At 52.6% G+C, this 27,805-nt stretch overlaps 1 protein-coding gene across 1 annotated transcript; it reads left to right on the plus strand.

The window, feature by feature from the left end:
- SLC5A9 (solute carrier family 5 member 9) lies at positions 1-27,805 on the plus strand. Its single transcript, XM_070405070.1, has 15 exons — positions 1-81; positions 4,886-5,106; positions 6,710-6,781; positions 7,805-7,909; positions 8,216-8,380; positions 9,136-9,241; positions 9,937-10,017; positions 10,306-10,511; positions 10,677-10,812; positions 11,593-11,700; positions 13,980-14,130; positions 15,875-16,043; positions 19,721-19,936; positions 21,439-21,604; positions 25,173-27,805. The coding sequence occupies exons 2-15, from the start codon at positions 4,951-4,953 to the stop codon at positions 25,379-25,381; spliced, it is 2,046 nt and encodes a 681-aa protein (XP_070261171.1). The 5' UTR covers positions 1-81; positions 4,886-4,950; the 3' UTR covers positions 25,382-27,805.

Raw genomic sequence — 27,805 nt, forward strand, 5'->3', positions numbered from 1 at the left:
CCAGTCTGGGAGCTGCTGCCGGGCCTGTTGCTGAGCACTGGGCCCAGGAGGTTTGCCCAGGCTGGGCACCAGGCTGCACAGGTAGGGGCCGTGGGTCTGGCAGGGATAGCTTTAGTAATAAGAGCCTGCAACTGTGGGAAACCGTTTATTGTCTTCACTAGCTGATAAGCGTAGACAGAGAAGCCCCCGAAGGCTGGGTGCCTTTGAAGCCCTAGCAAAGGTCAGATCTAGACGCCAACTTCTGTTTGTCCAGACAGTGGTAGCTGAAGCAACTTCCCCACATATTATTATGTAAATCCTTGCTGATGGGCTAGTCTGCCTGTTGCGGAGGTGTCGCCTGCCTAAGGGCTATGCTATGGGTGTATCTCAGAAGCTTGGTGAGGCCTGAGTACCGGAGGAAGTCCTTCCCCTTGAGTTGGACTTACTTGCCTGGTCCCTCAATATTTCCAAATTATCTCGTGTATTTTCTCTTTCATTTGTGTGCGGCTCTGCTTCCAGGTCCTGAACCCTGATCCATGCGGGACGTGGAGGGAAACATTTACCAGCATGCAACTCTCTTCCTTTTCCTTCCCCTCTTTTCTCTATCCATAGGTCTCTGCTGCCATCTCTCTCAGCCTTATTCTGCTATGGAATAATCCTTTCCTCTGGCATTGAGCGTCCAGCCTGTCCATATGGAGCCCCTGTCCCTCCCCAGTGTGTGATCTGACCATGGGAGCATTCGTTTTAAACTGAGAGGAGCATAGGCAGGTGGGAAAATACACACACACACACACACACACACACAAAAAAAAAAACAGTGTCCCTGGCCACTCAGGCTGAGAGTGAGAATCATGGCCAACAAAGGAGCCGTGAAGAGGGGCTGGGGCAGCAGGAGAGAGAGCTCACAAGGTCTTTGTCACCTGAACCCAGACCCCAGTGGGGTTCCTATCACAGCCCAGCCAGCTCTGTGCCCTGCTCAGAGCCTCCACTGGAAGGAGCAAAGCAGAGCCCATTTCTACCCTAATCTCCAGAAGGATGCACTGTCCACACTGTCTCCTGTAGACACCAGGCTAAGGAGAAAGGGTAGGTGGGACAGCACGGCTTTTAGTGTGAATCAGGCCTGAATTCCAAACCTGAAGACCCATCACCAATGAGCCTGAGCTTCCTCACCTACAGGATGGGAACAATGAGGCCAATCACGCAGTCAGTATGATTGCCATTATGGGTGGGTCTGACCTACTGGCTACTCCTGGCGCACAGGGTGAATGTCAGCCCTGCCCTTCATTGTTCTGGAAGAGGAGGTTCTCAGAGGCGGCTGGTAGAGTGGTTTTTCAGGAAGAATTGCAAGTAGCCACAGGTACAGCTGAGCCTGCCCAGGATTCTTCCTGGGCCCACGAGGCCGGAGGAGGCCACTGAATGCCCAGGTGCAGCATGGGAGGGGGTTTCCTTCCCAGTGGAAAACTCAGATCCGCTGTGAGGATTCACGGGCTCAGGGGCTGAGGCCCCCTCCATCATCAGCGTTTCATACCTCATGGGCAAAGTCTCAGCCTTAGGGCTTTATTCTGTCTGAAAACAGTCAACTCAGTTATGATCCCAAATGTAGAAAGCCCAGTGGCATATATTATTCAACGCTTCTGTTGTCATTTATGGTTGAGACTTCTCCTCCCGTAGTTCCCACCCGCAGGTGGGCTGGCTGCGGTGGGAGGAGGGGACGCTGTCAGCTTGTTTCCCCGTCTCTCTCACCTGGTCAGGCTGACGCTGGGCGCTGTGGTGCTGAGCAAGGAGAAGTCAAGGGCAGGAATGTGCCTACTAGACGAGGCCGCTCCTGAGATGGCTCTGGCGCGTGGGTCTCCCACCCTCGGGCTGACCTTCGCTGTGGGCTCTCTGGTGGGGCAGTCGGGACTCCCTCAGCCAGGGGAGCCCCGCCCCAGGCCCAGCCCAGCCTGTGCCTCAGCACTGCAGCCCCGCCCATTCTTCCACAGCCTCATGAATCAGCGAGGTGAATCCTCAGGTTCTGCCAGCTTAGGCCCAAGCCCCCTCTGGATAGCCCATTGGACAGGATCTAAGAAGAACCCCACCCTGTCTTTTCCATGCATGTGGCTCACATCTAGTCCACACACCTCCCCCAGAAAAAAAAAATGTCCACACATTCTTTGCCCAACCCAGATGCAGCCCAACCCCAAAGCACCAGCTCCCCTCGGAAGCAGCGAGTCAGCTCCAGCTCCCACCCCTACCTACTCCAGGCTGAGTCATCCCTGTCCTCAGTGACCCCAACTGGGGGGATGCTCACCAAGCTCTCCAAAGCCCCTCTGCCCAAAACTATCTTGGGCAACCAGCCCTCACACTCTCTCCCTTTTCCGTTAGGAAAAACACAAGGATTTTACCCAAATAAATGTTTACAAAAGCCTTCCATATCCCTCTTATAGAGCCTCTAGAATTGTTAGTCTAGCTCTTAGCACTTCCTGTGCAGATCTGCTGCTCACTTTTCAATTTTTATGTTATTGTATCTTGGCAGAAACTTCGGTTTTACTGCTGTTATACTCTTTTTTTTTAATGTATTTTTTATTGTTGATAGTATTACAGATAGCTTCCCCCCCAACCTTTACCCCTCACTGCCCAGCCTCTACCACCCCTCAGACCTTCACCACCCTATTGCCCTTATTCATGGACTATGCAGATAAATATATAAGTTCTTTGGTTTATCTCTTCTCGTCCCCCCACCCCACATAGTCTGTTCCATACCTCCATGCTTCGGGTCTTATTTTATTGGTCAATTCATTTTGTTCATTAGAGTCCACAAATGAGTGAGATCATGTGATATTTGTCTTTCTCTGACTGACTTATTTCACTTAGCATGGTGCCCTCCCAGGTTCCTCCATGCTGTCCCAAAGGGTGAGAAGAGATCTCTCTTTTTTTACAGCTGCATAGTATTCCATGGTGTAAATGTACCACAGCTTTTTTATCCACTCATCTACTGATGGGCACTTGGGCTGCTTCCAAATCTGTTGAACTCTTTTTTTTAAGGCCTGGCTCAAAGGACCCCTTTCCCTCTAAGCCCTGCCCAACCTCCTCACACGGACTGTTGCCTCCTCCTCTGAGCTCCCAGCTAAGGACAGGGGTGGGTGAACGTGCTGAAGGTGCCTGTCCGTGTGCCATCTGGCTCCCCACTGGGCTGGGCCTTGCTCATGTCGGCATCTCTGCCTCACAGAGCAGGGGCTCACCCAAGGTAAGAATGACAAGGTGATCGACCCTTCAGTCTCAGGAGCTGTCAGAGAGGGTCTCCTGGATAAATGAGGCCTCGTTGCTGAATGCCAGCACCTGCCTAAAATGTTAGACCATTTGGAATGAAATGCTCCTCCTGGATTTCACAATGTGTGCCTTCTCAATAGAAGTCCCTGATGGTCATACTAATGTTTCCTCGGTGACTCTGGTCAATGCATTTGAATCCTCAGCTGCTACCCATGAATGCCCTTTGCTGAGAGTTGATGGAGCTTAAATTATAGGTCTGCCTGCCCCATTTGGCCTGTCTTTTGCATCAGTCTTCCTGTGTTCCTGGTTTTAATGATGCTCTTGCACACCGGTTGGCCATCACAGCCACTCTCCTGCTGTCCCTCCAGCCCTGCCCACCTCTGACAGTCCCTTTCTGCTGCTGACTGTTGCTAGTTTGCAACAACAGAGAAGCCTTGAGTGGGGGCTCTGGGCTCGCTGATATAGAAAGGCCTTGGGCTCTGGGCATAGGCTTCATAATAATCTAGTCCTACTATGTCAATGCCTTTTCTGCTCTCTCCTGGCACTTCCTGGGCTCTGGATACTAAACTGCCTGGTGAGCTAACAGATTGGTGGCTGCTGTGGGCCCAAACCTGCTGGCCTAGGGGAGGGAAGTGCAGGGGGTGGGGCTCAGCCTCAGGCATCTGGAGGATGGGGTTGGGGGACAGTGTATGTGGCCAGTGGAACCCTGAGGGCCAGGGTGGCCCTCCCTTGGTGTGTGCAGGGAGGGCATAGGAGGAAGTCACTCACTGGCACTGAGAGGTGGGGAGGGCGCAGGCCATGCTGACCGAGGACACAAGCTCAGAGTCCCTTAGCAACCGGCCCACCATCACCCTGAAGGTCACTGAGCCCCACAGCTGGGACTGGAAAGCGGCCGCCGGGGTCACGGGCGGATGGTGTCCCCTGGGCACAGGGTGCTCTGTGTTGTTTTCAGGATGCTCCTTTGACCCAGTGCGGGCAGGAGCGTGGGCCAAGCTGTGAATTCTGCCTGTACTCCTGGCTTCAGGGCCCTGCACTGTAACAGAAGGGAAGGTGACCCCCGGCTGGGCTGGAGGCAGGAGCAGGTGAGGGAGATGCTTTGCAAGGGTAACAGCAGGCTCCTTCCTCTCTGGTCTCCTCCCGCTGGGCAGAAGGAAAGTTGCATATAGGTGACCAAGAACCTGGATCAAGTCCAGCTCTGTCTGCCTTTACGTCCCTGAGTGACCCTCCCCTCCCTGGGCCTCAGTTTCCCCTCCACGCAAGCAAGAACTGGAACACTTGACTTCTGAAGGGCCTTCCACTGCAGGGTTCCAAGACTCTGCTCCTCTCCTTCTCCTTCTCTTTCTCTTCCTCCCCTCCTTGTCCTCCTCCTCCTCCTCTTCTCCCCATGGGGGGTGAGGGAGAGTTTGTGCCTTGGTGCAAGTGCCTGTGTGTGCCTGCCTATACCTGTGTGTGCCTCTGCCTGTGTGTGTGGGTGCGGGGGCGGGGGGGGGGGGGCGCAGGAAGAGAAGAGGGAGAGGAAGGGGGAAAGGGAGAGGAGGGAGAGAGGGAGGGGGAGTGGGAGAGAGCCCACAGAGGGGAAAGGGTGGCCAGGACTTACCTGCCAGTGGGGCTGGGCTTTCTCAGCAGCTGATGGCACTGGGCTGTTTAATCATTAAAGGAAAGGAATGAAGCCAGGAGCGCCTCAAAGTCCAGCCGGGTGGTGAGCGGCTCTCACCGAGGAGCATGGAGCTGGCAGCGCCAGGGCTCGGAGCTTCAGGAAATGGGGTCAGGACTGCGGCAGCTCGGAGCTCGGCACCAGGCCCCGGGGCCAGCCTGCACCCCTACGACATCGGGGTCCTGGTCGTCTATTTCATCTTCGTTGTGGGCGTGGGGGTCTGGGTGAGTAGTTGTGGAGGTTGGGAGCCGGCAGGGGAGGCAGAGCCACACTCTCATCTCTGGCTGGCCGGGAGCTGGGGCAGGGCTGGGCAGAGGAAGGGGTGGGAGTGGAAGGGTCTCAGCCCCCCTGTCATAGGCAACAGACTAGAGCCGGAGAAGGGTGTGACTGGCCTGAGGTCACACAGCGAGCCAGGGGCAGGCCAGGCCTGAGCCCCTCTCCTGACTGCCTGACTCTGTGCACCTGCTGCCTTCGCCCCACCCTCCCCTGGCCACCCTGATCCCATTCCTTCCCGCCTCACCAAGCTGAGATGCCCAACTCCCCGGCTGCTTGACTCCTGGCCTACCCCACCCTCCACTAGTTAGTGTTGGGCAAGGAGCTGAGCTTTCTAAAGGAGCCGGGCTCCTGTGTTCACAGGAAGGGAGCCAGGCGGACCCCAAGGTCCTTCTGTGGTCCATTGTTCCCCTGAGCCTCAGTGCCATAGAGAGGCAGGCTCTGAGGCCAGCGAGCCCTGAGCTCACACCCCAGCTCCGGCATCCCCGAGTGCCCTGGGAACCTCCGAAGCATCTCTGAGCCTCCGTTTACCGTCTGGAGAATGAGAATAAGGACCGCAGCACAGAGCGGGCACAACCCTTCCCTGACATCTGGCTCAGGGCCTGGCACACAGGGCAGCCATAAAGGGCTGCTGTCATCACGGAAGTATTGGAGAGAAATGCCGGAACCTTTAGACTCTGCTGTGAGGCCGACGGTGCCTGGAGCCCAGCTGGTCACTGACGAGGCTGTGGCAAGGGCAGGATCCCTCTCTGGGCCTTGGTTTCCTCATCTGTAAAGTGGTGAACAGTCCCTGCCTCCCAGGGCTGGTGTGAGGAAGAACAGGCCACACAGATGACCCCTGGCTCGGCGGGGGGCAGAGGGGGTGTGGGGAGAAGCACCAGCTCCGTGGAGGCTGGACAGGTGGCTCCCTGACTTAGGCCTCCTGATTAATGTGTGAAATTAGTGTTTTCTGCTCACCTGGCCTCCCCGAGGACCAGAGGTGACACTGGGACGATTGAGGGAGGGTCGAACAGTCACCAGTCCTGCATAGCCAATCGCTGCCCTGTGGCTGATCAATGACCTTTCCTCCGGGGAGAGAAGCGTCTACATCTCCCTTTCCTGCCTCCCCTTCAGTGCTTCTCCCTCCAGACCCAGTCAGAGGCCTGGCAGCATCTTAATACCAGCTTTGCACTTACCCTCCCCAGTGAGGAGTCCCGCGGGGTCGGTTTCCCTGCAGTGATGGATGCCTGAGACTGAGACACCAGCCCAATTTCTGAAACTCAGCTCGGACGGAGGGGAGGGAGGGCACCACAGTGCACGGTAGCACTCATGTGTATGCGCATGCAGCTCTGTACTCCCACTGGCTCCTGGCTCTTCACACTGGTTCTGGGAGACATGCACAGAGGCTCAGAGAGGCTCAGACCACCCCAAGGCCGCGTAGAATAAAGATGATGAAAACCTGCCTCAGTTCTCCCCTCTGCGTCCACAGAGCCTGGGCCGAGGGCGGGGAGTCTGGGTGAGGGCAGAGGCTGGGGAATCTCGGGAAACCCTCACCTCTGGCCACTTCCTTTCCAGTCGTCCTTCCGAGCAAGCCGAGGCACCGTTGGCGGCTACTTCCTGGCGGGGAGGTCCATGACCTGGTGGCCGGTGAGTCGACCTTCTTCCCTCCCCTTCTCCCCCATCCAAGTCCCCTTTTCATCTCCCACCTGTTCCCAGGAAACAGCCCCAGGTGGGTTTCCTGGCTCTGGGCTCCTTCTCTCTAGTCCCAATGAACCTGCCACCTGAGCGACCTTGCTCTGGACACCTCCGACAAGTGTCCACTGGCGCCCTCTCATGGCCGCAGGCTGGACCTACAGGGAGATGGTCCACAATGTTGTCCTAGAAAGCTGGGTGGCACTGGGCAGATGGACTCACAGACAACATGACTGCTGAGCTGGAGGGGTGGGAGGTTCTGGGGAGGGGGAGTGCTGGAGGGACCATGGGGCAGTGTGGGGGGCTTGTGAGGGCTCGCAGGAAGCCTCTGACCTCCAGACAGTGGGAGTGGGACCAGCAAAGATTTTCTTGGGAAGGTGACACATCAGCTTATTACTAAAAAGCAGGTAAATTAGGGAAATCATAGATGTAAATCTCCCACAGCCTCCGGGAGCTGATCCTGGGACCCTTACGACCCAGGCTCCCCATCAGCTGACCGTGTTCTCTCCCCTCCGTTTCCCCTTCCTCCTCTCTGGGGGCCCTTAGGTCCATGGCCTGAGTCAACGCTTCATCCTCCCTGTGTGGACCTGCTCCCGTGGCTTCCTTCTTTCCTACTTTGCTACTCCCACTGGGTGGCCTGGAGCCACTGTCTATTCTTCCTAAGATTATTTCCTTTCTTTGTAAGTTGGAAAGATTAATACTCATCCCTGCAAATCTTTGTGGAGATCAAGTGATCAGCACACATAAAATACACGCAATGCCTTGCACTGCGCCTGGCATACAGCAGGCCCCCACTAGTTGTCAGTTCCATCCCTCTTTCTCTTCTCTCCCCCATTTCCTCTCCTCCTCATAATCTCAGATTCCACGAGTCCAGGCCCTCTCTCCCTACCACGTCCCAGCTCCTGAAGCTCATGGGAGACTCCAGGTTGAGTCAGATGAAAACTGACCCCTGGTTCTTGACCCACTTGTGCCTTGCAGATCGGAGCATCTCTGATGTCCAGCAATGTGGGCAGCGGCCTGTTCATCGGCCTGGCTGGGACGGGCGCTGCCGGAGGCCTTGCTGTGGGTGGCTTCGAATGGAATGTAAGGAAGCTGGCCCAGGGCTTCTCGGGGATGCTAGGGGTCTGAACACACACACCCCCCCCCACCCCTGGCATTAGCCCTGAGAGGACCCTCCGATGTGCTTTGGGGGGGAACCCATTTTATGGATGAAGAAACCAAGACCTGGAGGAGATAGAGGGACTGTTGGCGGTCACACAGGACTGAGATTAGTCCCGGGTCCCTTACCTCCTGCTCAGGGCTGTCCTCCGCATGGCACCGCCTCTCTGTAGGAGACACTCGTCCATATGCATCCAGAACATGAACACCAATTTCTCTCCACTCTCCCAGGCAACCTGGCTGCTGCTGGCCCTCGGCTGGGTCTTCGTCCCTGTGTACATCGCAGCCGGCGTGGTCACGATGCCGCAGTACCTGCAGAAGCGATTTGGGGGCCAGAGGATCCAGGTGTACATGTCTGTGCTGTCTCTCATCCTCTACATCTTCACCAAGATTTCGGTGAGTACCCTGCAGTGTGGCCACCCTGTCTCCGAGAATGCAGAGTACCGGGCACGGCTTATTGCTGGATGGATGGGTGGATGGATGGATGGATGGATGAATGGGTGGATGGATGGATGGATGGATGGATGGAAGGGAGGATGGATGGATGGATGGATGGATGGATGGATGGATGGAAGGGAGGATGGGAGAAAGGAAGAATGAATCCAAGTACCTTCAGCGCATGCTCTCCCTCAGTGGTAGGTAATCAGAGATGGATGGTGTTTGTTGAGTGAATGACAGTCCCTCCATGCAAAGACCTCACAATCTAGAGTTCATTCATTCCTTTCATCTTTCTGTCACTGATTCTTCATTCAGCACCATGCATTAGTTGCCTAGAATGTTACAGTTTAGAATAAAGGTCCTTATTCTTTCTCCATTGACCTAACCTTAGAAAACAAAACTGCGTCACATGATTTGCCCAAAGGGCCAGCTCTGGGACTGGAACTGAGGCTGGGGTCCTGTGACCCATCCATGTGTCCTGCCTTCCACCATGTTGTAGCCCTGTAACGGGTTCATAGAAGTCATGGACTGGGACCGCCTCTGCTCTGACACCTCCATGGTGGCTCAGCGCCTGCACGGCCCACCTCACCCACAGCACAGTGCTGAAGTCTTGTCCTCATGTTGTGAGGAGGGCTGACAGCAGCTGGTACTGCTGAGCGGGAAGGTGACACCCTGGGGCCACACCCGGTGACCTCCTGGTCGTGTCTCTGCAGACTGACATCTTCTCTGGAGCCCTCTTCATCCAGATGGCCTTGGGCTGGAACCTGTACCTCTCCACGGTGGCCTTGCTGGTGGTGACGGCCATCTACACCATCGCTGGTAGGGCCGGGAGAAGGTCACCTCAGGGTGCAGGGCCGGAGCAGAGACATAGAGGCAGGGAGAGGCGGAGAGGGAAGCCCGGGGCCACTGAGACACAGTGGGAAGAGCTGAAGGAGAGAGATGTCAGAGGGAGGGGCAGAGAACCAGAAACAGGAAGAGCCAATGACAGAGAGAGACAGAGAGGTAGGATCAAGGGAAAATGCAGAAGAAGTGACAAGAGGCACAGTGACCAGAAAAAGGGGACACACAAGGGCAGGAACAGGAGGCAAGAGCCAGCCCGAGGAGGCAGGGAAGGAGAGGCCCTGAGAGACCCTTCGTACCAGGAGCAGGGCAGGGATGAGGGGACCGTCATCTGGACCAGACTGCAGGCTGCTTCAGACTAAAGCCACAAAGCCCCTCCTGCAGAGCACCCGCACTGGCCCGGCTCCTGGGTCGCAGGGGCTCAGTGGGCCTGGGCGGACGGGAATGTAAGTGGGCGTCCAGGTCGGGGAGGGGCATCCTGGCAGAGTTACCAGCTCACAAAGGGATAGACTCAGGATATCAAGGAGGCGCTGGCCAGGCAGCTGGGGCAGAGGGGAGCCCACCCACTGAGAGGGTGCGGTGTCCTCTCCAGTCTCCCCAGGGTGGCACGCGCAGGGCGGGCGCAGAGAGGAAACCTTGGTGCTGACTGATGAGCCCTCTCCTTGGGTCCCCAGGGGGCCTCACAGCCGTGATCTACACGGACGCTCTGCAGACGGTCATCATGGTGGGGGGAGCCCTGGTCCTCATGTTTCTGGGTAAGGAGAACTGAATACACCCCACCTTGCCCCTAAGTCCCTCTCTCAGCCAATGTGGCTCCTGTCACCTCTGTGATCAGGACTTCCTGGGGCATGGAGCCATACCCACCTCAGGGCTAGGGACATGCTCTCTATGCCAAACCAACGGAGCCTCACAGCCCTTCCGCATTTCCTCATCTTGGGCCAGTTCCAAGCCCAGGGACTCCACGCGGGACTGGGAGCTGGGGGGCATGTGACAGGCTCAGTGGGGCTCAGGGCTGCTTCACTCACTGAAGTCTCCCCCCACAGGCTTCAAGGAGGTGGGCTGGTACCCGGGCCTGGAGCAGCGGTACCAGCAGGCCATCCCCAATGTCACAGTCCCCAACACCACCTGCCACCTCCCCCGGCCTGATGCCTTCCACATGCTTCGGGACCCTGTGAGCGGGGACATCCCTTGGCCAGGCCTCATTTTCGGACTCACGGTGCTGGCCACCTGGTGCTGGTGCACGGACCAGGTGATGCCCCAGCCAGGCGGGCCCCGCCCTCCGTGAACTGGGGTGGCTCCTGCGGGAAACTGGGCATCCGGATGCAGGGGGTTGGGACTTGTTCTGGGACCACCGCGGGGGCACAGGCAGTGACCACGTCAGAGCCCACCTGTGGCCTCCGCTGATGCCTTTCAGGTCATTGTGCAGAGGTCTCTCTCCGCCAAGAGTCTGTCCCACGCCAAGGGAGGCTCCGTGCTGGGCGGCTACCTGAAGATCCTGCCCATGTTCTTCATCGTCATGCCCGGCATGATCAGCCGGGCCCTGTACCCAGGTGAGAGCTGGAGCAGGCAGGGGCTGCACAGTCCTTAATAAGAACATGGAGTAGTGCCCGGCCAGTGTGGCTCAGTTGGATGAGCATTGTCCTGTGCACCAAAAGGTTGCCGATTGGATTCCCAGGCAGGACACATACCTGGATTGTGGGTTCAATCCCCTATTGGGCCACATACAGAAGGCAAACAAAAAAGAACATAGTAGTATGTTAACCTTTGTTAACATACATACAGTAACTATGTAAATAGTTCAAACATACAATAACTACTTCAGTAGAAAAATTTGCATCTGAATGTCATTTTAAATCCTGCCTTTCCTTTACAAGAGAAAGACCAGTAAAATGTTCTTGTTGCCTTCCAAGGATATTTGCCTTTTATCAGGATACTAGAGGCCCGATGCATGACATTCATGCAAGAGTAGGCCTTCCTTCCCCCAGCTGCTGGCACTGGCTTCCCTCTGGCACCCGGGACCCCGGCTTCCCTCACAGCCCCAGCTTCATCTGGAAGGTCGTCCGGAAGGACAGCTGGTCTAATTAGCATATTACGCTTTTATTATTATAGAGAAAGCCTAAAGCTAACGAGTCTACCAGCTTTGTGGGTAATATATGGCAGAGAAAGTTACCATAGTAAATCCTGGTACCCAGTCAGCCACCTGTCCTTTGACCCTCAGGCCCAGCACAGTCCCCAATGGACACTTCCCGGTGGGGTCAGAAAGCAAATACTGGGCCATCCCGAGAAGGCCCTAGATTATCCGTCTCTAACTGCCATCACCTCTTGTGCAGATGAGGTGGGCTGCGTGGACCCTGACGTCTGCCAGAGAGTCTGCGGGGCCCGAGTGGGATGCTCCAACATCGCCTACCCCAAGCTGGTCATAGCTCTCATGCCCATTGGTGAGTCCCGTGTCCTCCGGCCACCAGTCACTCCCACCTCCAGCCGCCTCCAATCGCCACTGCCCAGGAGGGGTTGCATTCAGGATGGACATGGGCAGGGAGAGGGAATAAAAACATTCACATCCCCATCCCCTCCAGTACACACTCACACACACACACACACACACACACACACACACGTGTCCATGAGACACTGCTCTGTGCCCTGGTCCCTGAGATGCAGGGATAAAGGGCAGGGCCCTACTCTCGGGCTCCCCGCAGTCCCCAGGGTACTCAGGGTATAGAGGCCACAACACAGTGTGACCAGTGTGGGGACACGGTGGGGCTGGGGAGCCCTCAGGAGCACCTGGCTCACTTTGGGGGACTGTAGGGCCCATTTCTCAGAGGACAGGAAACGGAATTGAGGCCTGAGGAGCACCTCAGGCAGAGCTGGAGGGCTTGGGAGACGTCATCCAGAAGGAGGGGCTGCACATGCAAAGGCCCGAGGCTGGGAGAGAGAGCATGAGGTCTGGGCTGAAGGTGGCCCATATGGGCTCAGATGCAGGAGGACTGGAGACAAGCATCATGGAGAGGAGTTGGCGGCCACACCTAGAGCAATGGATGTCAGGGGAGGGGGGTTTTAGGCCAGCATCCACAATTGCATTTGTGCTTTGGGGGACCAATCTGCCTGGAGTTCAGCTTAGGGGCAGCAGGAGGATGATTTAAAAGGGGTCTTCAGTGGTTCTGGTGAGGGGTGATGGTGGCTAGGACCAGGTTGGTGTCTTTAGCGATGGAGAAAAGAGGTTTAAAAGATATACATGAGGCAGAATTGGCAGGACTTGATGACTGGGTGTATTTGAGGGACAAGAAAGACAGAGGGACTCAAACGGGACATGGGAGAAAGGCAGGTTTATGAAGGGAAGTAGGTGAGTTGAGTTACCCCTCCCCTCACCACCAGTAGAATAAGAAATGAATCAAAGAAATAGTAGAGAAAAGAAGGCGGGGGAGGCCCAGCAATGACAGAGCAGCCGCAGAAGGAGGTGGGTGGGAGAGGAGCCCAGGAGGGGTCTGGGATACCTCTGAGGGAGGAGTCTGATGTGGAGACTAGAAAGATATCCTATATAATAAAGAGGTAATATGCAAATTAACCCTCATGCCATCATAAGATGGCTGCGCCCACAGCAGAGGTGGGGTTCTTGTGACAAACCATAACAAGCGATCATCAGGGACTTGAGGCTGTGTGGCACCGGGCTGGGGCGGGGACCTGAGGCTGCACCCCCCGGCCTGGCGGGGCTTGACAGGGGTGGGGCTGGCCAGGTCTCAATCTTGCCCAATGGGGGTGTGGCCGGCTGGGTCTGGGTCTCGTGTGATTTTGAGGCACACGCGGGTGGGTGGGGACTTGACTCTGGGTCCCATGGCACTCCCAGACCCTAACAGGAGGAAGATTTTCATATACATTTTACTAATTTTCTTTCATCTCTGACATTTCTATTATAGAGAAAGGGCAAATAGCAATATTAAAATATTTGCTCTAATTAATTCCCTTTTAATGTGCACGGATTTCATGCACCGGGCCACTACTTATTAATAAAAGGAAGAATCAACGCCCCAGAGTAGATGCTGGCCTCGGTGTAGGACACCTTGAGTCTTCCAGGGAGACATGCAGGTGGTGGCTAAAGATTTGGACTGAGGGCGGGAGGGGCCAGAGGTGGGCCAGGTGGGGGGTCCCTCTCTCGGGTGAGCAGTCATTTTCCTGGAGGCTTGGTCATGAGAGGCAGGGACTTCGGGGATCAGTGGAGCCAACCTCTTGCTGCAGGAGGAAAAATTGGCCCTAACGTGAAGGACTCCCTTAGTTCAAGGATCACACAGCTGGTTGCCTGCAGAACCAGGAAACAAGCCTGGGCTGCTGCTTCCAGGCCAGGGCTTTGCCTGCCGCCAATTCAATGAAAAAGGAAAACACTGAAAACGTTTAGTAACGTCACCTTCTCCCCACCAGCGACCACTAGCAAGTGTCTGCCAGCTCTGACACCCACACGAGATGTCAGGGCTGTCACACCCCTTCCTGGGGAGATTCGGGGAGGGCCCTGGCTCCCCCAAGGCCACAGAGCAGGCAGAGGCAGGGCGGGGCCAGAGCCCAGTGTCCAGCCCCGGATTCCTTATCTGCTGGGTGGGAACCTCAGCCCGCACCTTCCCCATCCCACCTCCACCCCAGACTCCTGGCTCTGCGGGCGCTGCAGCCTCCATGGTGCCCGGCAGGGCCTTCACGGCCAGTTGTCCACAGAGACCTCATCTCTCCCCAGGTCTGCGGGGCCTGATGATCGCCGTGATCATGGCCGCCCTCATGAGCTCGCTCACCTCCATCTTCAACAGCAGCAGCACACTGTTCGCCATTGACGTGTGGCAGCGCTTCCGCAAGAAGGCAACGGAGCAGGAGCTAATGGTGGTGGGCAGGTGCGCTGGCCCATCCGTGGGCGCCCCTTCCTGCAGGCAGACCCTCTCCCCTCTGCTCCCTGCCTGGGTTGCCCTGGGAGGTGTGGCTGGGTTGGGTCCAGGACTGGCAGTCAGAGTGCCTAATTCTAGCACCAGCTTCCTCCTTGACCTCAGGTAAGTCCCTCCTGGCTCTGGGCCCCTCCTCCCTGTCCAGAACAAGGAGAAAAAACTCTCTTCCCTACTGTTCAGCTTTCTCTTGCAATTGATCAATAGGGTCAATGAGAGAAGCTGACAAAGAGTTAAACAGTGAAAGGTGAACTGTATAAATGGGAGGAAGCTAGCAAGCAGCTCACCCTCTAGGTCTTTCGGACCAGTTGCTTCCCAGGATATCAGAAAGGCCTTAACTTACTCCATCAGTCTCACCCAGAGCAACCCCCTTGGGTCATGCCTTTGCGCTGGGGACACAGGGAGGACTTGTATGGCCCTGCCCTGAGGATGGAAGAGTTTAATGAGAAAGGCAGAAACATGGGAAGTGCAATGAGGGACCTGCATCAGTAAAGTCATTTGTACGAAGTTTGTCTCCAAAGAAGGCAGAGCCTCCAACACCAGGCTAAAGAGTTTGCATTTACCTTGTTGGAATCAGTTTCATGCTTTTCAGAGTATAATGGTGGCTGATTTTTCTTTGTCGCCCCAGGCTGGGGATTTGTAGTTTACATAGAGTTAAGGGGCCCTTTCTGAAATCTGTGCTTCATGACTTAAGGCTCCATAAATAACTCAGGTTTCTGGACTAATGTGTTCATTCCCCCCTTTGTTGAGATGGTCTTTGAGTTTAGATAACTTGCTTTTTTCCACCTCCCTGCCTTTACATGCACTATTCCTTCCACCACAGTGCCTTCTGCCCACAGCTGCCCAATAGAGTCCCACTGCCTGCTTGCTCATATGTTTTGCATGCAGGACAGATGGTGCAGGCGAGGATGAGCAGGAGGGAGGTCACTTGAGTAACTGCTGCTTTAGTGGGGGCCTGAGAAAGAGAAAATGTGAAAAAAGAAGAGGAAAGGATTGGTGTGCTGAGAGATTTCTAAAAGAGTGTCATTTGATATTTGCACACTAAACTGCCAGGTTTTAGACACTTATTTCATCAACCAGTGGGGTTCTGGTACCATCTGCTGGCCATATGCATTATTGCACTCAGCACATCCAAGAAAAGTTTTTCAACCTGGTCACACACCTGCAAAATCATGCATGGAGTGCATTTTGAGGACCTGAGCCTGAGCCTCAATCAGTTGTTGGGGAGTCAGGATATGAAAGTGGAGTCTTTTTTATGAGCCAACTGGCAACATGAGGAGGAGACACTTAGAGTTGGAGAAGCTTAGAGAAGGAAGAAGTCACCGGAGTCCGGAGACATCCTGGAGAAGGGGGCTGCTCTGCACAGGATTTGATAAAAAAGAGAAAGAAAGGCATCCCCAGCAAAGATCCAGAGGTCATTTACTGAGGTGGGTGGTGGGGTGAAAAGTATGGATTCCTCTCTGAAGAGTGAGTCTATTTAAAAAGCCTTGACCTCTTAGGTCCTAGAATTCTGATATTCTGGGATTTCAAGAGCCTAAATTTCTGGACTCATCCTTTGGGATTCTAGTTCCTAACATTCTCTGATTCAACAAGAATGCATTCTCCCCTCTCTCTTCCTGGCTCCCAAGCATCACCTTCACCCCACCCCACACTCTGCCACCCTGAGGGCTCCTCACAGCACCCTGTGCCCTCCTGGCAGAGTGTTTGTGGTGTTCCTGGTCGTCATCAGCATCCTCTGGATCCCCATCATCCAAAGCTCCAACAGTGGCCAGCTCTTCGACTACATCCAGTCTATCACCAGCTACCTAGCTCCACCCGTCACTGCCCTCTTCCTGCTGGCCATCTTCTGCAAGAGGATCACAGAGCCTGTGAGTACAGCAGTTCACTACACGTTAGGAGAGCTGGTCTGGCCTAACCTGGCCTCTCTGTGACCTTGCACAAACCAACTGCCCCCTCCCCACCCATAGCATCTGGTCTAGATTCATTCATTCACTCAGTAAACATTTATCAATCTTGAGGTTTCTCTATTTCTTCTCATTACAGCAGTCCCTTTAGCATTTTTTGTAATGCTGGCTTGGTGGTGATTAACTCCTTTAGCCTTTTTTTTTCTTTTGTCTGGGAAGCTCTTTATTTCACCATCTATTTTGAATGATAGCCCTGCTGGATAGAGTAATCTTGATTTCAGATCATTGCTTTCCATTACCTTGAGTACTTCATGCCATTCCCTTCTGACCTGTAGAGTTTCTGATGAGAAATCAGCTGACAGCCTTATGGGAGCTCCTTTGTAGGTAACAAATTGCGTTTCTCTTGCTGCCTTTAAGATTCTCTCTTTGTCTTTCATTTTTGGCATTTTAATTATGATGTATCTGGGTGTGGGCCTATTTGGGTTCTTCTTGCTTGGGACTCTCTGTTTCTCCTGAACTTGTGTGACTTTTTCCTTCACTGGGTTAGGGAAGTTTTCTATTACTAGCTCCCTTTCTTCCCCTTCTGGTACACCTATTATGTGAATATTGTTACATTTCATGTTGTCCCACAACTCCCTTAAGTTATTCTCCTAGTTTTTCATTATTTTTTCTTTTTGGTTCTCTAATTGAGTGATTTTTTTTCTACCCTATCTTCTAATTCACTGATCTGATCCTCAGCTTCCCTGAATCTTCTGTGTAGTCCTTTAAATGTGTTCTTTATTAGTGCTATATCATTCTTTATTTCCAACTGTTCTTTTTTCATAGTCACTATATCTTTTCTCATGCTATTGAGTATCTTTACCATCATTATTCTGAACTCGATATCAAATAAATTTCTTATCTCCATTTCATTTATCTCCTCCTCTGGAGAATTCTTATTTTCTTTCATTTGAGGGTTGTTATTTTGTCTCCCCATTTTGGCTGCTTATTTGGGTTTGTGACTGTGTATTAGGTAGATTTGCTCTCACTCTCTAGTGCAGGATATTATCAAATACTGTTTCTGACTAATTAGATCAGGCAAAGACTCAAAGCCTCCAGAGACCTGCCTCTGCCTGCAGACTGATTGCATTTGGTCTTGAGTAGCCCTCAGGCAATCATCCACAGGTGTGGAAAGAGGTTTTACAACAATGTGGGGCATTTGCTTCTGCCTAGAGGCTAATTGTTATTCTCAATCTCTTAATGGACCTCAGAAACTCCACACTGTGGGGCAAGGGGTTTTCCAATAGAATGAGTCAACTGCCTTACCCCCAGGCAAAACCCACCTGTATAGCAAAGGTCTTCCTGAGAAAGATAACCTCCCCAGCATAAGGGAATGATTCAGCACAGGAAACCAGGGTGTCTGCCTTCTGAGCTCTAGCCCCAGAAACCCCAACCCTGGCTTCTACTTACACAGCTTCAGTCCACTCTGCCGTTCCTCTGCTGGAGCACAAAGAGAGTGGCTTCATGTAAAATGTTGTGCATTGGCCTTTTAAAAGAATGCTTGCATATCCAGCCATCACTCCCTGACAGTCAGCAACCCTGCTGCTTTTCACAACCATGCGTTTTGTGGGCACCTTTCTCAGTTCTGATGGGGGACCCAGCTTGGGGATTAGACCTCAGAGTTCTCAGTGGCAACCCCAAACTGAGATATTGCTCCGGAAATACAGCTGCTGTCTGTGGGAGCCAGTCCAGTCTTTTCATGCCTCTGCCCTTCCTACCAGTCTCTATTTGGTCTCCACTTTCCATCCTTGGTTCTCTTCAGCTAGTCTTCAGTTGATTATTTGGTTTGGGGGTAGTTTTTTTTTCTTTTGCATTTTAATTGCAATGCCAATTTGGTCCTAGGACAGTGATGGCGAACCTTTTGAGCTCGGCGTGTCAGCATTTTGAAAAACCCTAACTTAACTCTGGTGCCGTGTCACATATAGAAATTTTTTGATATTTGCAACCATAGTAAAACAAAAATTTATATTTTTGATATCTATTTTATATATTTAAATGCCATTTAACAAAAAAAATCAACCAAAAAAATGAGTTCACGTGTCACCTCTGACACGAATGTCATAGATTCGCCATCACTGTCCTAGGAGCATGTCAGTGTAGCATCCACGTAGTCTGCTGCCATCTTTAATCCCAGTGCCCTCTTGTGGACATTCTGAGAACAGCACCTTAGTGAGGGATTAGTCTCAATGGTGCTGTCTTGTGGATGTTCTGAGAACAGCACCCTAGTAGAAGAAGAAAAAAAACATTTATCAATCTGGGATGCCATATTTACAAGGTTCATATAGGTCTGCCATCACAAGGCCAGCCAGGAGGAAATATAATTCAATAAACAATAAGAAGAAAGAATAATGGCTGCTAAGATAGTAAAGAACAGGAACATCTAACCTATAAGATACTTTGGAGGGGGTCATGGAAGCCTTCCTGGAGGAAGCAACATCTGAGCTGAGTCATGAGGGGTTATGAGAGGGGGAAGAGTATTTCAGACATGAGGAACACTGTGTGGAAGCTCACAGACGAGATGAGAAGATCTCTAGGCTCTGTTTCATCTCTAACATTATAAGGGTTTATATGCAGGCAAAAAGACAGCAATGATGATGATGAAATGAAGTGTGAATTTGCAGGGGTGCTTACACACATGTTATTCATGAAATTGCACTGAAATCTAAAAGAAGCCTGCAAGGAGCTTGAGGTAGGAGGACTATAACCCTAATTACTCCCTAGAACAGTTTAGAAAACCCCCAGATCTTCTGGCTATACAGCCCAGATCTGGGGTCAGGAGGAAAGGGACATCATGGACAGGACTCCACAGGAGCCACATGAGAGCCTGAGGTCATGGCCAAGGAGATCATAGGAACGCCTCTCCCAATGGACTATGAAGGAAGGTGTCCACTGGTGCCTTCTGTTGGCAGAGGTCCAATCTCCCTGCTGATAGTCACGGTGCACAGCAAAACTCAATTGAACTATTGATGCTTCTGCTCATTGCAGAATTTTTGAAATCTAGATTGGCATCTCAATTTTAAAAATACAACTCTTACATAAGGAAACAGAGGTTAGAATTGAATAGTGTTATAAAGAAGATATGGGAGGTGCCAGAGCTTTCTTATATATATACAGGGAAAAAATAGAAGCAACATTGATTTCTGATTTATCACAACAGAAAGTTGTTCCTTGCTTATTACAAAAATCGTATTCCATTCTGCGTGACTTCCTTTCAAAGGGAACTGAGTCAAGACAGTGTTTCCCTTCCCTGTAGCTTGCTCACCTGACTTGAAGATTAAGCATCTACACTTAGTACTCATTCATTTCTCCTGTCATTGCACATGAGAAAACTCTGAGTCAGCAAGGCTGAATCACTGCATCAGTTATTCTGGAATGGAGCTGGGGTCCAAATCCTGGTCTGTCTGACTCAGGAGCCCATGTTATTTCCTATACCCCACTCTGTCTGCCTTTACATTAGGACAAAGCCTTAGCATATTCACTCCTATGGACCCACAAACACAGTAACAACCAGAGGGAGAGAGATTTGGGTGCAGAGTGGTTTTAATCTTCCTAGGGCCTCCCATCTGGATCTCACCCCTGCCTGGTCTGTCCTCTCTCCACAGGGAGCCTTCTGGGGCCTCATGTTTGGCCTGGTGGTGGGGTTCCTGCGCATGATCCTGGAGTTCTCCTACTCAGCCCCAGCCTGCGGGGAGGTGGACCAGAGGCCGGCTGTGCTCAAGGACTTCCACTACCTCTACTTTGCCCTCATCCTCTGCGGCCTCACTGCCATCGTCATGGTCACCGTCAGCCTCTGTACAACCCCCATCCCTGAGGAAGAGGCAAGTGGAGAGCTCATACTAACCCCCTCCCCGCCCCAAATGCCTCCCCATCCCTACCACAGAGTTTAACTTCATTGGGTGATGATCTTACCTGCTGCCATACAGATGTCCCGGGGAGAGGGAACTCATTGGGTTATTAATTCCCAACTGAAAAGTAATTCGTTCAATTGAAAGATTACTCAGTGAGCATCTACTATGTGCCAGGCCTATGTTGGTATTACAAAGATGAGTGGTCTCCCATAGCATCTGTCCACAGTGGGGTGTATGGGGGGTGGGCACAGACACCCACATAAACAGTTGCTCTACCAAGAAGAAAAGCAGAAGGACCGGTCTCAAGGCTGAGCACAGAGGAGAGGCAGTCACCCCTGGGAGAGTTCCTGACAAGGCCACTTTGAGTTGGATCTAGAAGAATGAGTAGGGACTGGTTGAAGAGTCAAGAAACAATATATGAGAAAAGAAACAGAGTCTACCAGAGTAAGAGCTTAATTGGGAGTTCTCCCCTCTCCCATGCTGACAATTTACCTGTCCTTGGACATGAGGCCCAGTCTTCAGTTCTGAAACCTTTTATTTTCTTTAGAGCAAAAGAGCATTCATTTGCTCCAGCTGCCTTAACAAGGTACCACACACAGCCTGGGTGGCTTAAACAGCAGGAATTTATTTTATCACAGTTCTGGTGTCTAGAAGCCTGAGATTGAGGTGGTATAGGGTCATTTCCTCTGAGGCCTCTCTCCTTGGCCTCCTCCCCCTGTGCCTGTCTGTGTCCTAATCTCTTCTCATAATGACAACAGTCCTATTGGATTAGGGCCACTCTAAACACCTCATTTAACCTTAATTGAGTCTTAAAGACCCTATCTCCAAGCCCGGGCTCATTCTGAAGTACTGGGGTTTAGGACTTAAACACGTGCATTTGGGGAGGGGGACACAATTTAGCCCGTAACTAAGCCCATTGCAGAAGCTGGGCCCTGAAACACTAAGCGGAAATCAGTATGAACACCCCTCAGCTGTGTGGTGCCTTAGAGGTTACAACTCTTACCCTGGTGGCACTAATTCCTACAAACAAGCGGGTAATTCACAGTGAGCAGAGGAGGCAGCTCGTTTTATTTCTTCACTTTTCCAACAGGCTCCAGGCTGAATCCCTTCAATTCTTTCTAAATCCCAGGACTCAGAGTCTCTTCCCTGTTCCCAAAGTTTGCAGTGACTCTCCATTGCACTGTTTTTAAGAGAAATCAACTCCTAGCCTGACTTTGGGAGCCTTTCGTCATGGGGTTCCTACCTCCCTGCACCTGACTTTGTGTGTTTCAGCACGTGGCGTGGCTCAGTGAGAGCAGGTTTTCAAAGGAAGTGGAGGCCAAGCTAATAGCCAAGCCTTCCCTCCCATCTCTGCGCTTGCTCCTGGCACCCCTCCCTGCTCTGAGGTTCCCCCATGAGGGGCCCCTCTAATTTTACAGCGTGACTTCCCTTCGAAGAGAACTGAATCAAGACAGCGTTTCCCTTCCCTCCAGCTCGCTCGCCTGACGTGGTGGACACGGAACCACCCCCGCTATGAGCTGGAGAAGGAAGCCCAGGAGGACACACCAGGGACATCGGAGATGGAGATGCCACCTGGCGTGCACGCTGCAGGAGGCGGAGGGACCCAGAACCCCAGCCAGGGCCCGGAGCAGCACGGAGGTAGGCTGAGGGAGTGCTGGGGTGCTATCACAGAGGAGTGATGGGGACAGATACTGGGTCACAGGTCCCCTAAGACCCCATCTAGGGGTCACTGGGGATGAGGTCTCTGTAAGAGTCCATACACTATCTTTCCTCCCTTCCCCATGCCTATCAAACAATGTGAGGAATAAGATAAGTAAGGCAGATGGGAGCCAAAATATTGCCCCCATTACTGATAAAGTGCAGGTGGAAAGATCTGGTTTATATCCACAGGGAGGTGCACTTCCTGACACTGAACCCCAGCATTAGACAGAGGGACCCATCAGTCACCTACCCATGAGCACTGCACTGCCCAGGAGGAGGGTGGGAGTGAACCAAGTGAGCCCTCCTTATTCTTCCCAAGCCTGCCACAGGAGGTCCCTTCACCTCTCCGGGTTGAATGAATCTAAGGGCAGAAAATCAAATCAAAGGGTGTGACATTGAGTTCCATCCATATGGAAGGAAGCCTCAGGTATGGCAAAGAAACAGCCCCCCTCCTCCCCACACACACCCATTTTATTATTTATTTCCTATTGGGCTTAATAATCTGCCTAGAATCACACAAAAGCATAGTCATCTTCACAGAAAGAGAGCAGATGTGTCTGTACAGTGTCCTCCTGAGCTGCTGGTGGGCCATACAAATACTGCCTCCTGGAGATTCTTTTATTATTTTAATTTTTTTATTTTTAAAAAATCTTTATTGTTGAAAGTATTACATATAGCCCCCTTTGTCCAACATTGACCTCTTCCAGCCCGCTCCTACCCCCCACCCCAGGCCCTCATCACCCCATTGTCTTTGTACATGGGTTGTGCATATATGCATCCAAGTTCATTGGTTGATCTCTTCCCACCCACTCACCCTTGCTTTCCCTCTGAGGTTCAACAGTCTGTTCCTAAATGTGTTAGAATATATATGAATCCAATGTCCTCCAAGACCACACAGTCTAAAGTCGGAAGTTGACATAAGACATACTGTAGCTGGTTTAGATGCAATGCGTCTATGACCTCCCTGCAGGGCGCTTGAATACCAATGTTAAGGTATTCTGATTTAGTGACACCATAGAGATTTCCCAAAGTGTAAGATTCCCAAGGAAAAACTAATGTCAGCAGTGGTAAAATCGTTTGCAATTTAAAGCCCCATGTCAATTTCTCTTGCCCTGATGAGTTAAAATTTTAATGAAATTTAAGTCCTAAATGTACTTCCTGCTTCAGATGGAGGAGCCCAGTGCTGGGTGGAGTTGGGGTGCCTTCAGAGGCTGCCCTCTCCCATTGGGGTAGGCAAGAGCTCCATCAGAGCTTCAAAAAGGTCTTCATTCCATCCCCAGCCACTGGTGTGACAAACTTTTAATAATTCCAGCAAGTTTAAGGCATAGATAACGTTATCCAAGCACCGGTTGTTGGCCCCACACGGCTGGCAGCTACGCCACTTGGCTCCCACGTCTTTGCCGGATTCTAGGAGCCCTGAGCTTCCCTGAGGCCTGAGAAGCCTCCACCATTCTTGAGCCCTTCAGCTTTGCTTAGGAGCCTGACTCTACAGAAACAGCCACTTGCCTAGAGGTTATGACATCATAAGCTCCAGAATATGAGCTCTACTGACACCTGAGATCCAAGCTTCTTTTTGTATTTTCAAGATCCAAGCTTCTTGACCCATCCGTCCACTGTTTTAAAAAGCTATCCGTAATGGGGAATGTAATTTTTTATGGGCTCACTTTTATAAGCACCAGTGAAGCTTGATGTCACCAGCCCTAGTCTAACCTGGTGCCCCAATTTTGCTTTGCAACATGTAACTCCTTAACTCCTTTTCGAGCTTTGAGGTCCATCTGCCAGATGTTAGGGTCTCAAAACTGCTTCTCATTCCTTCACCACAAGGACCAGGTCTGGTCCCTATAAAATGCATGGTGTGGAAGAAGCAGTCTGAGAACGCAGCTCTCTGCAGGTGAGGCAGCTGCTGAGAGGAGGAAGGAGGAAGGGAAGGAGCCGAGAAGGTAGCTCCCAGAGGGAAGGAGGGTACGGCTTGTACTCTCCCCAGCTCAGTCCCACGACTAGGCAGATTTGCATGGTCATGGGCAGCCCTGCCTGGTCGCCCCCAGGTCCAGGGAAGAGTCTCTCTCTGGAGCAGCAGAGAAATGACTGCTCCCTGTGGGTGGCTTGCTCCCAAAAGGGACAGAAGAGGCACAGAGTCAATCAAGTTCAAAATGAGAGACAAATCCCTCCCACCCACCAGGAGGAGGGAAAGGACAGGGAGAGGCAAGAGCTCCTTCCCTGCCAAGGGACGTTGGGGGTGGGGAGGAAGCACCACCTGTGAAGGCTGCAGGCAGAGGAAGCCTCGCCTGCACCACACTCACGCTAAAAAGCGAAATGGCTGTACACTTCTGAGTCCTAAGAACAGACACTCAAAGACAAATTTAAGAACAGCAGAGCAGATCCAAAGGAAGGATACACATCCAAGCTACAGATAGGTTTAGCTTTATTAAGTGACTCAAAAGACAGTGCTGGGACCGGCTTGTAAAACGATAGAGCTTAGTGCACTGAGAGCTGGACTCGTCTTCTTCCTCTTCGTGCAGCTTTGGAGCTACATGACTGTAAGCAGGTGGCTTCCTTTCTCCAAGCCCTTTCCCTCCTCTGTGCAGTGAAGGAACAAGACTACATGGTAGCCAGGGTCTTCGTATCCCTGAGACTCCATAGTCACATTGAACTCACCAAGTGCCAAAGCCATGAAGATAATAAAACATTCCAATGGGCTGGGTTCAGCCTCAGTGAAAGGCTTTTTATTTGAATTTTATTTTAATATATTAACTGTTAATCCAAAAGAACTTTGATAATATGTATTTTCTTTATTCATTCTTTTAAAGTTAGCTTTTAATGAAATGTGCGAGCCCCTTCTCCAGGCTGGCGATGCTGTGTGCGTGTGGCACGGTCTCAGGCACATGCAGAGCATTGCTTTCCCTAGAGCCTGTCCCCACTGCTCAGCACCGTGACTCTTTAAGGTGCTGTCAAATCTGCATTCTCATTCCATGAACAGAACAACCTACAGAACAGGGCATACGCCCCTGACCTATTTGGGAGGGAAAGACCCTGGGCTCAGAGAAGCTGAGCAGTCGGCATGTGGCCTCAGGGGATGGCAGGGGCCCTGGAATGTGGCTTCCAGCCAGTGCCCTGCCCACAGCATTGCGTCTGTCTGTCTGGCTCCACTGCTGCCTCTTTCCTGGGCGGGGTGATGCTCCCACTGCGTCCTCCTGTGGCTGTGTGATCTGAATTGGGATGGACAGCATTATCCTCACCCCTTAGCACACCACCATGGAGATGCTTCTGCCGATGGCTGGGTGCATGGCCAGGGTCAGAGCTCGGTAGAGTCCCAGCTCAGCACCCAGGCTGTGGCTAGTAGGAAGGACTAAGTTGATTGTTTCACGGCCCTCCTTTTTCTGTGCACTCATCCTTTTCTACCCTTTCTCCCCTCTCTCCCCCTCCCCTGCTCTCTCATCACTCTCCTTTTCGACCTTGCCTTGCCGCTCCCTCCTGCTTCCCTCCCCCTCTGGCCTTTGTCCCTCAGCCCCTCACAGGTCCTGCGGAAAGCAGCTCTGGGGCTGGTTCTGTGGGCTCTCCGGGGTCCGGGAGCCGGCCCTGAGCCCCGCGGAGAAGGCCGCGCTCGAGCTGAAGCTGACCAGCATTGAGGAGGAGCCGCTCTGGAGACGCGTCTGCGACGTCAATGCCGTCCTCCTGCTGGCCATCAACGTCTTCCTCTGGGGCTACTTTGCCTGACTTCGCGGACCTGGCTTCACCAGAGACATGAAACACAGCCCAGCCTGGCCGGTCACAGACAGGCCGGCCTCCCACCTGCTGTCCAAACTGCAGACCACCCAGGCTGAGACTGCAGGACGCCTGGAGAGCCCCTGACCCAGCCTGCACGCGTGGCTGGTGGTGAAATGGAGGCCCAGAGAGAGCGCTGGGCCTGTCCAGGGCCACACAGCAGGATCCTCCCTGGTCTCCTGGCTCCAGCTCTCTTGCCATTGCATTACCTTAAAGTCCTACCTCAAAAACGCTGTGTCACCTTCTTGGTGAGTCTTCTCAGAGGCATTTACTCAACATGTGTGTTGAGGTTAGAAAGTGGAGGATACGAAGAAAAGGAATAGTGAGCAAGTTGCAGAAATCCACGTGCATCTTTGCTCACCCATATCCTTTCCTTCTCCCCCTTCTCCTTCCCTTCCATCACTGGTTCCCAATCCCCCGTCAACTATTCCTGGCAGGCATGTACCCGGAAGGACCTTCCACTTCCACTGGGGGTCCATGTGGTGGCCGCCAGGCCCACAGGAGTGAGGGCCCTGGTGGGATGTAAGCATGGTGACAGGTGGTGCTCGGGGCAGGGGCCTGGGGTAAGGGACTCTCCTTGGCACTACTCCAATCTGCCTCTTCCCGATCTCACCTCCACACATGTGCACATCTCCACGGCCTTGAGGAACTGAAGGAAATCATGCCACAATCAGGAAGCAAAAGTAGTGGAAAATGTCTAGATTGGAGGGTCACAGGGGCTGGGCCATGGCTGGTCCGTTGTCCTCTTTGTATGCGAGAGCAACGGCGCCCTTCCTTCTGGGTGCACGTGACTCCTCACCAGGGGTTCACAGTGGCACCCAGAGCTTGGGCTGCACGTCCGCCCCTCCGTGCCCTCTTCCCCAGGTGCATCTGTGCAGGGCACCACCTGCACACCCGTGAGTGGCAGCCCTGCCGTGCTGGGGAGTGGCTGTGGCTGGGAGGTCAGCAGGGGCTCGCTCCCTGCTGAACTTGGGATTTCCTCGCCTCTTCCCTGGATGGCCGCACTAGTCTCTTACCTGTTATCTCTGTTCTCGGCCTCTCCTCTTCCAACTCACCGTATGCCCTATAGCGAGAGTGATCTTTGTAAAAACATATCTTGTGTTGTGTTCCTGTTCCAGGTTCCCTCTGAGTGATGTTTCCTAGCTAGGCATGAGGCCTTGCTAGCACGATGCCCAGGGTTCAGTCCTTGGGCTCCCTGCTTTACCCCAGTCAAAGGTAACCTGTTCTCTGCCATGGTTAAGAGCAGGGACTTGGAAACCTGAACTTCTGGAACTAAATCTTAGCTCTGCCACTTGCTAACTGGATCATATTGACAAAGTGGCTTAGCCTCTCTCTCAGTTTCTGTTCTATAGAATGGGGATGGCAATTGCAGTTACTTCATAGAGTTGAGACAATCAAATGACTTAATTCACATAAAGTTTTTTTTAAAAGTACCTGGCACATAATTACAGTGCTCAATGAACAGTCGCTATTTTTACTACCATTAAAAAGTAGCAGGTGAGGGGCACACAGGAGGCCTGGCCAGATTGGAACTGGACTTTGGAGGATGAACAGGAGTTTTCTAGGAGGAGTCATACAAGGTAGAAGGACGGGGTGTGCAAAAGTGCATGCAGAGTTCCCATAAAATAGGGATATTTACTTATTTGCAAATACCAACCCTATACATTCACTTTCCCCTTATATATCATGCCTCTCTCTCATCTCTAAGGCAGTGAGCTTTACTGACCAGGGACAGGAGAGAATGGGCATTTGGCCACTGTAGCAGCGGCTGTGGCCGCCCCACTCATGTCCCCAGGCACTCACCAATCCTGTGTTGGCAACTTCCTGCTGAAGCCCTTGCAACTCTCCCCTGAGGGCTTTCTCTGGCTGTAGACAAATCCTGGCTGCCTGCAGAGAACAGTCTGGAAATGCTGGGAATTCGGAGCCTGGGAGCAGCCCTCAAACAGTGGCAAACAGAGGGAGTCTGTGGCTGAGCACTGCCAGTCCCGGCCCATCCAGAGGGACAACTCAGAGGCTTGATCTACACCATCTCCAGCAGTTCTCAGGGGACTGAGCCCCAGCCGCCCCGTTAGCCTGCTCATGACCACATCTGAATAGCGGCCTTCCCTCCCCTGTCTCATGCCCCCTCTCTCCTGCGTGGTCTCCTGGGACCCCTCCCAAATAAACCACAAACTTGCATCTGGTTCCATGTACTGCTTCTGAGGAAACCAAATAAGAGAGTCTTTTACAACTTGAGGGTGCTCTGTCCAAGCTTAATTTTGTTGTAAGTTGCTCTGTGACACCCTTCCCCCACCCTACCCCCCACTCATACCTCAGTTTCGGCATCCTTAGTAAGAGAGTGCAAGGTTTAAATTATATTAGATGAAATCCAAGAAG

Source organism: Myotis yumanensis, unplaced genomic scaffold (assembly GCF_028538775.1).
Source record: "Myotis yumanensis isolate MYYU_CA2020_CCGP unplaced genomic scaffold, mMyoYum1.0.hap1 SCAF_2, whole genome shotgun sequence".
NCBI classification, from domain to species: domain Eukaryota; kingdom Metazoa; phylum Chordata; class Mammalia; order Chiroptera; family Vespertilionidae; genus Myotis; species Myotis yumanensis.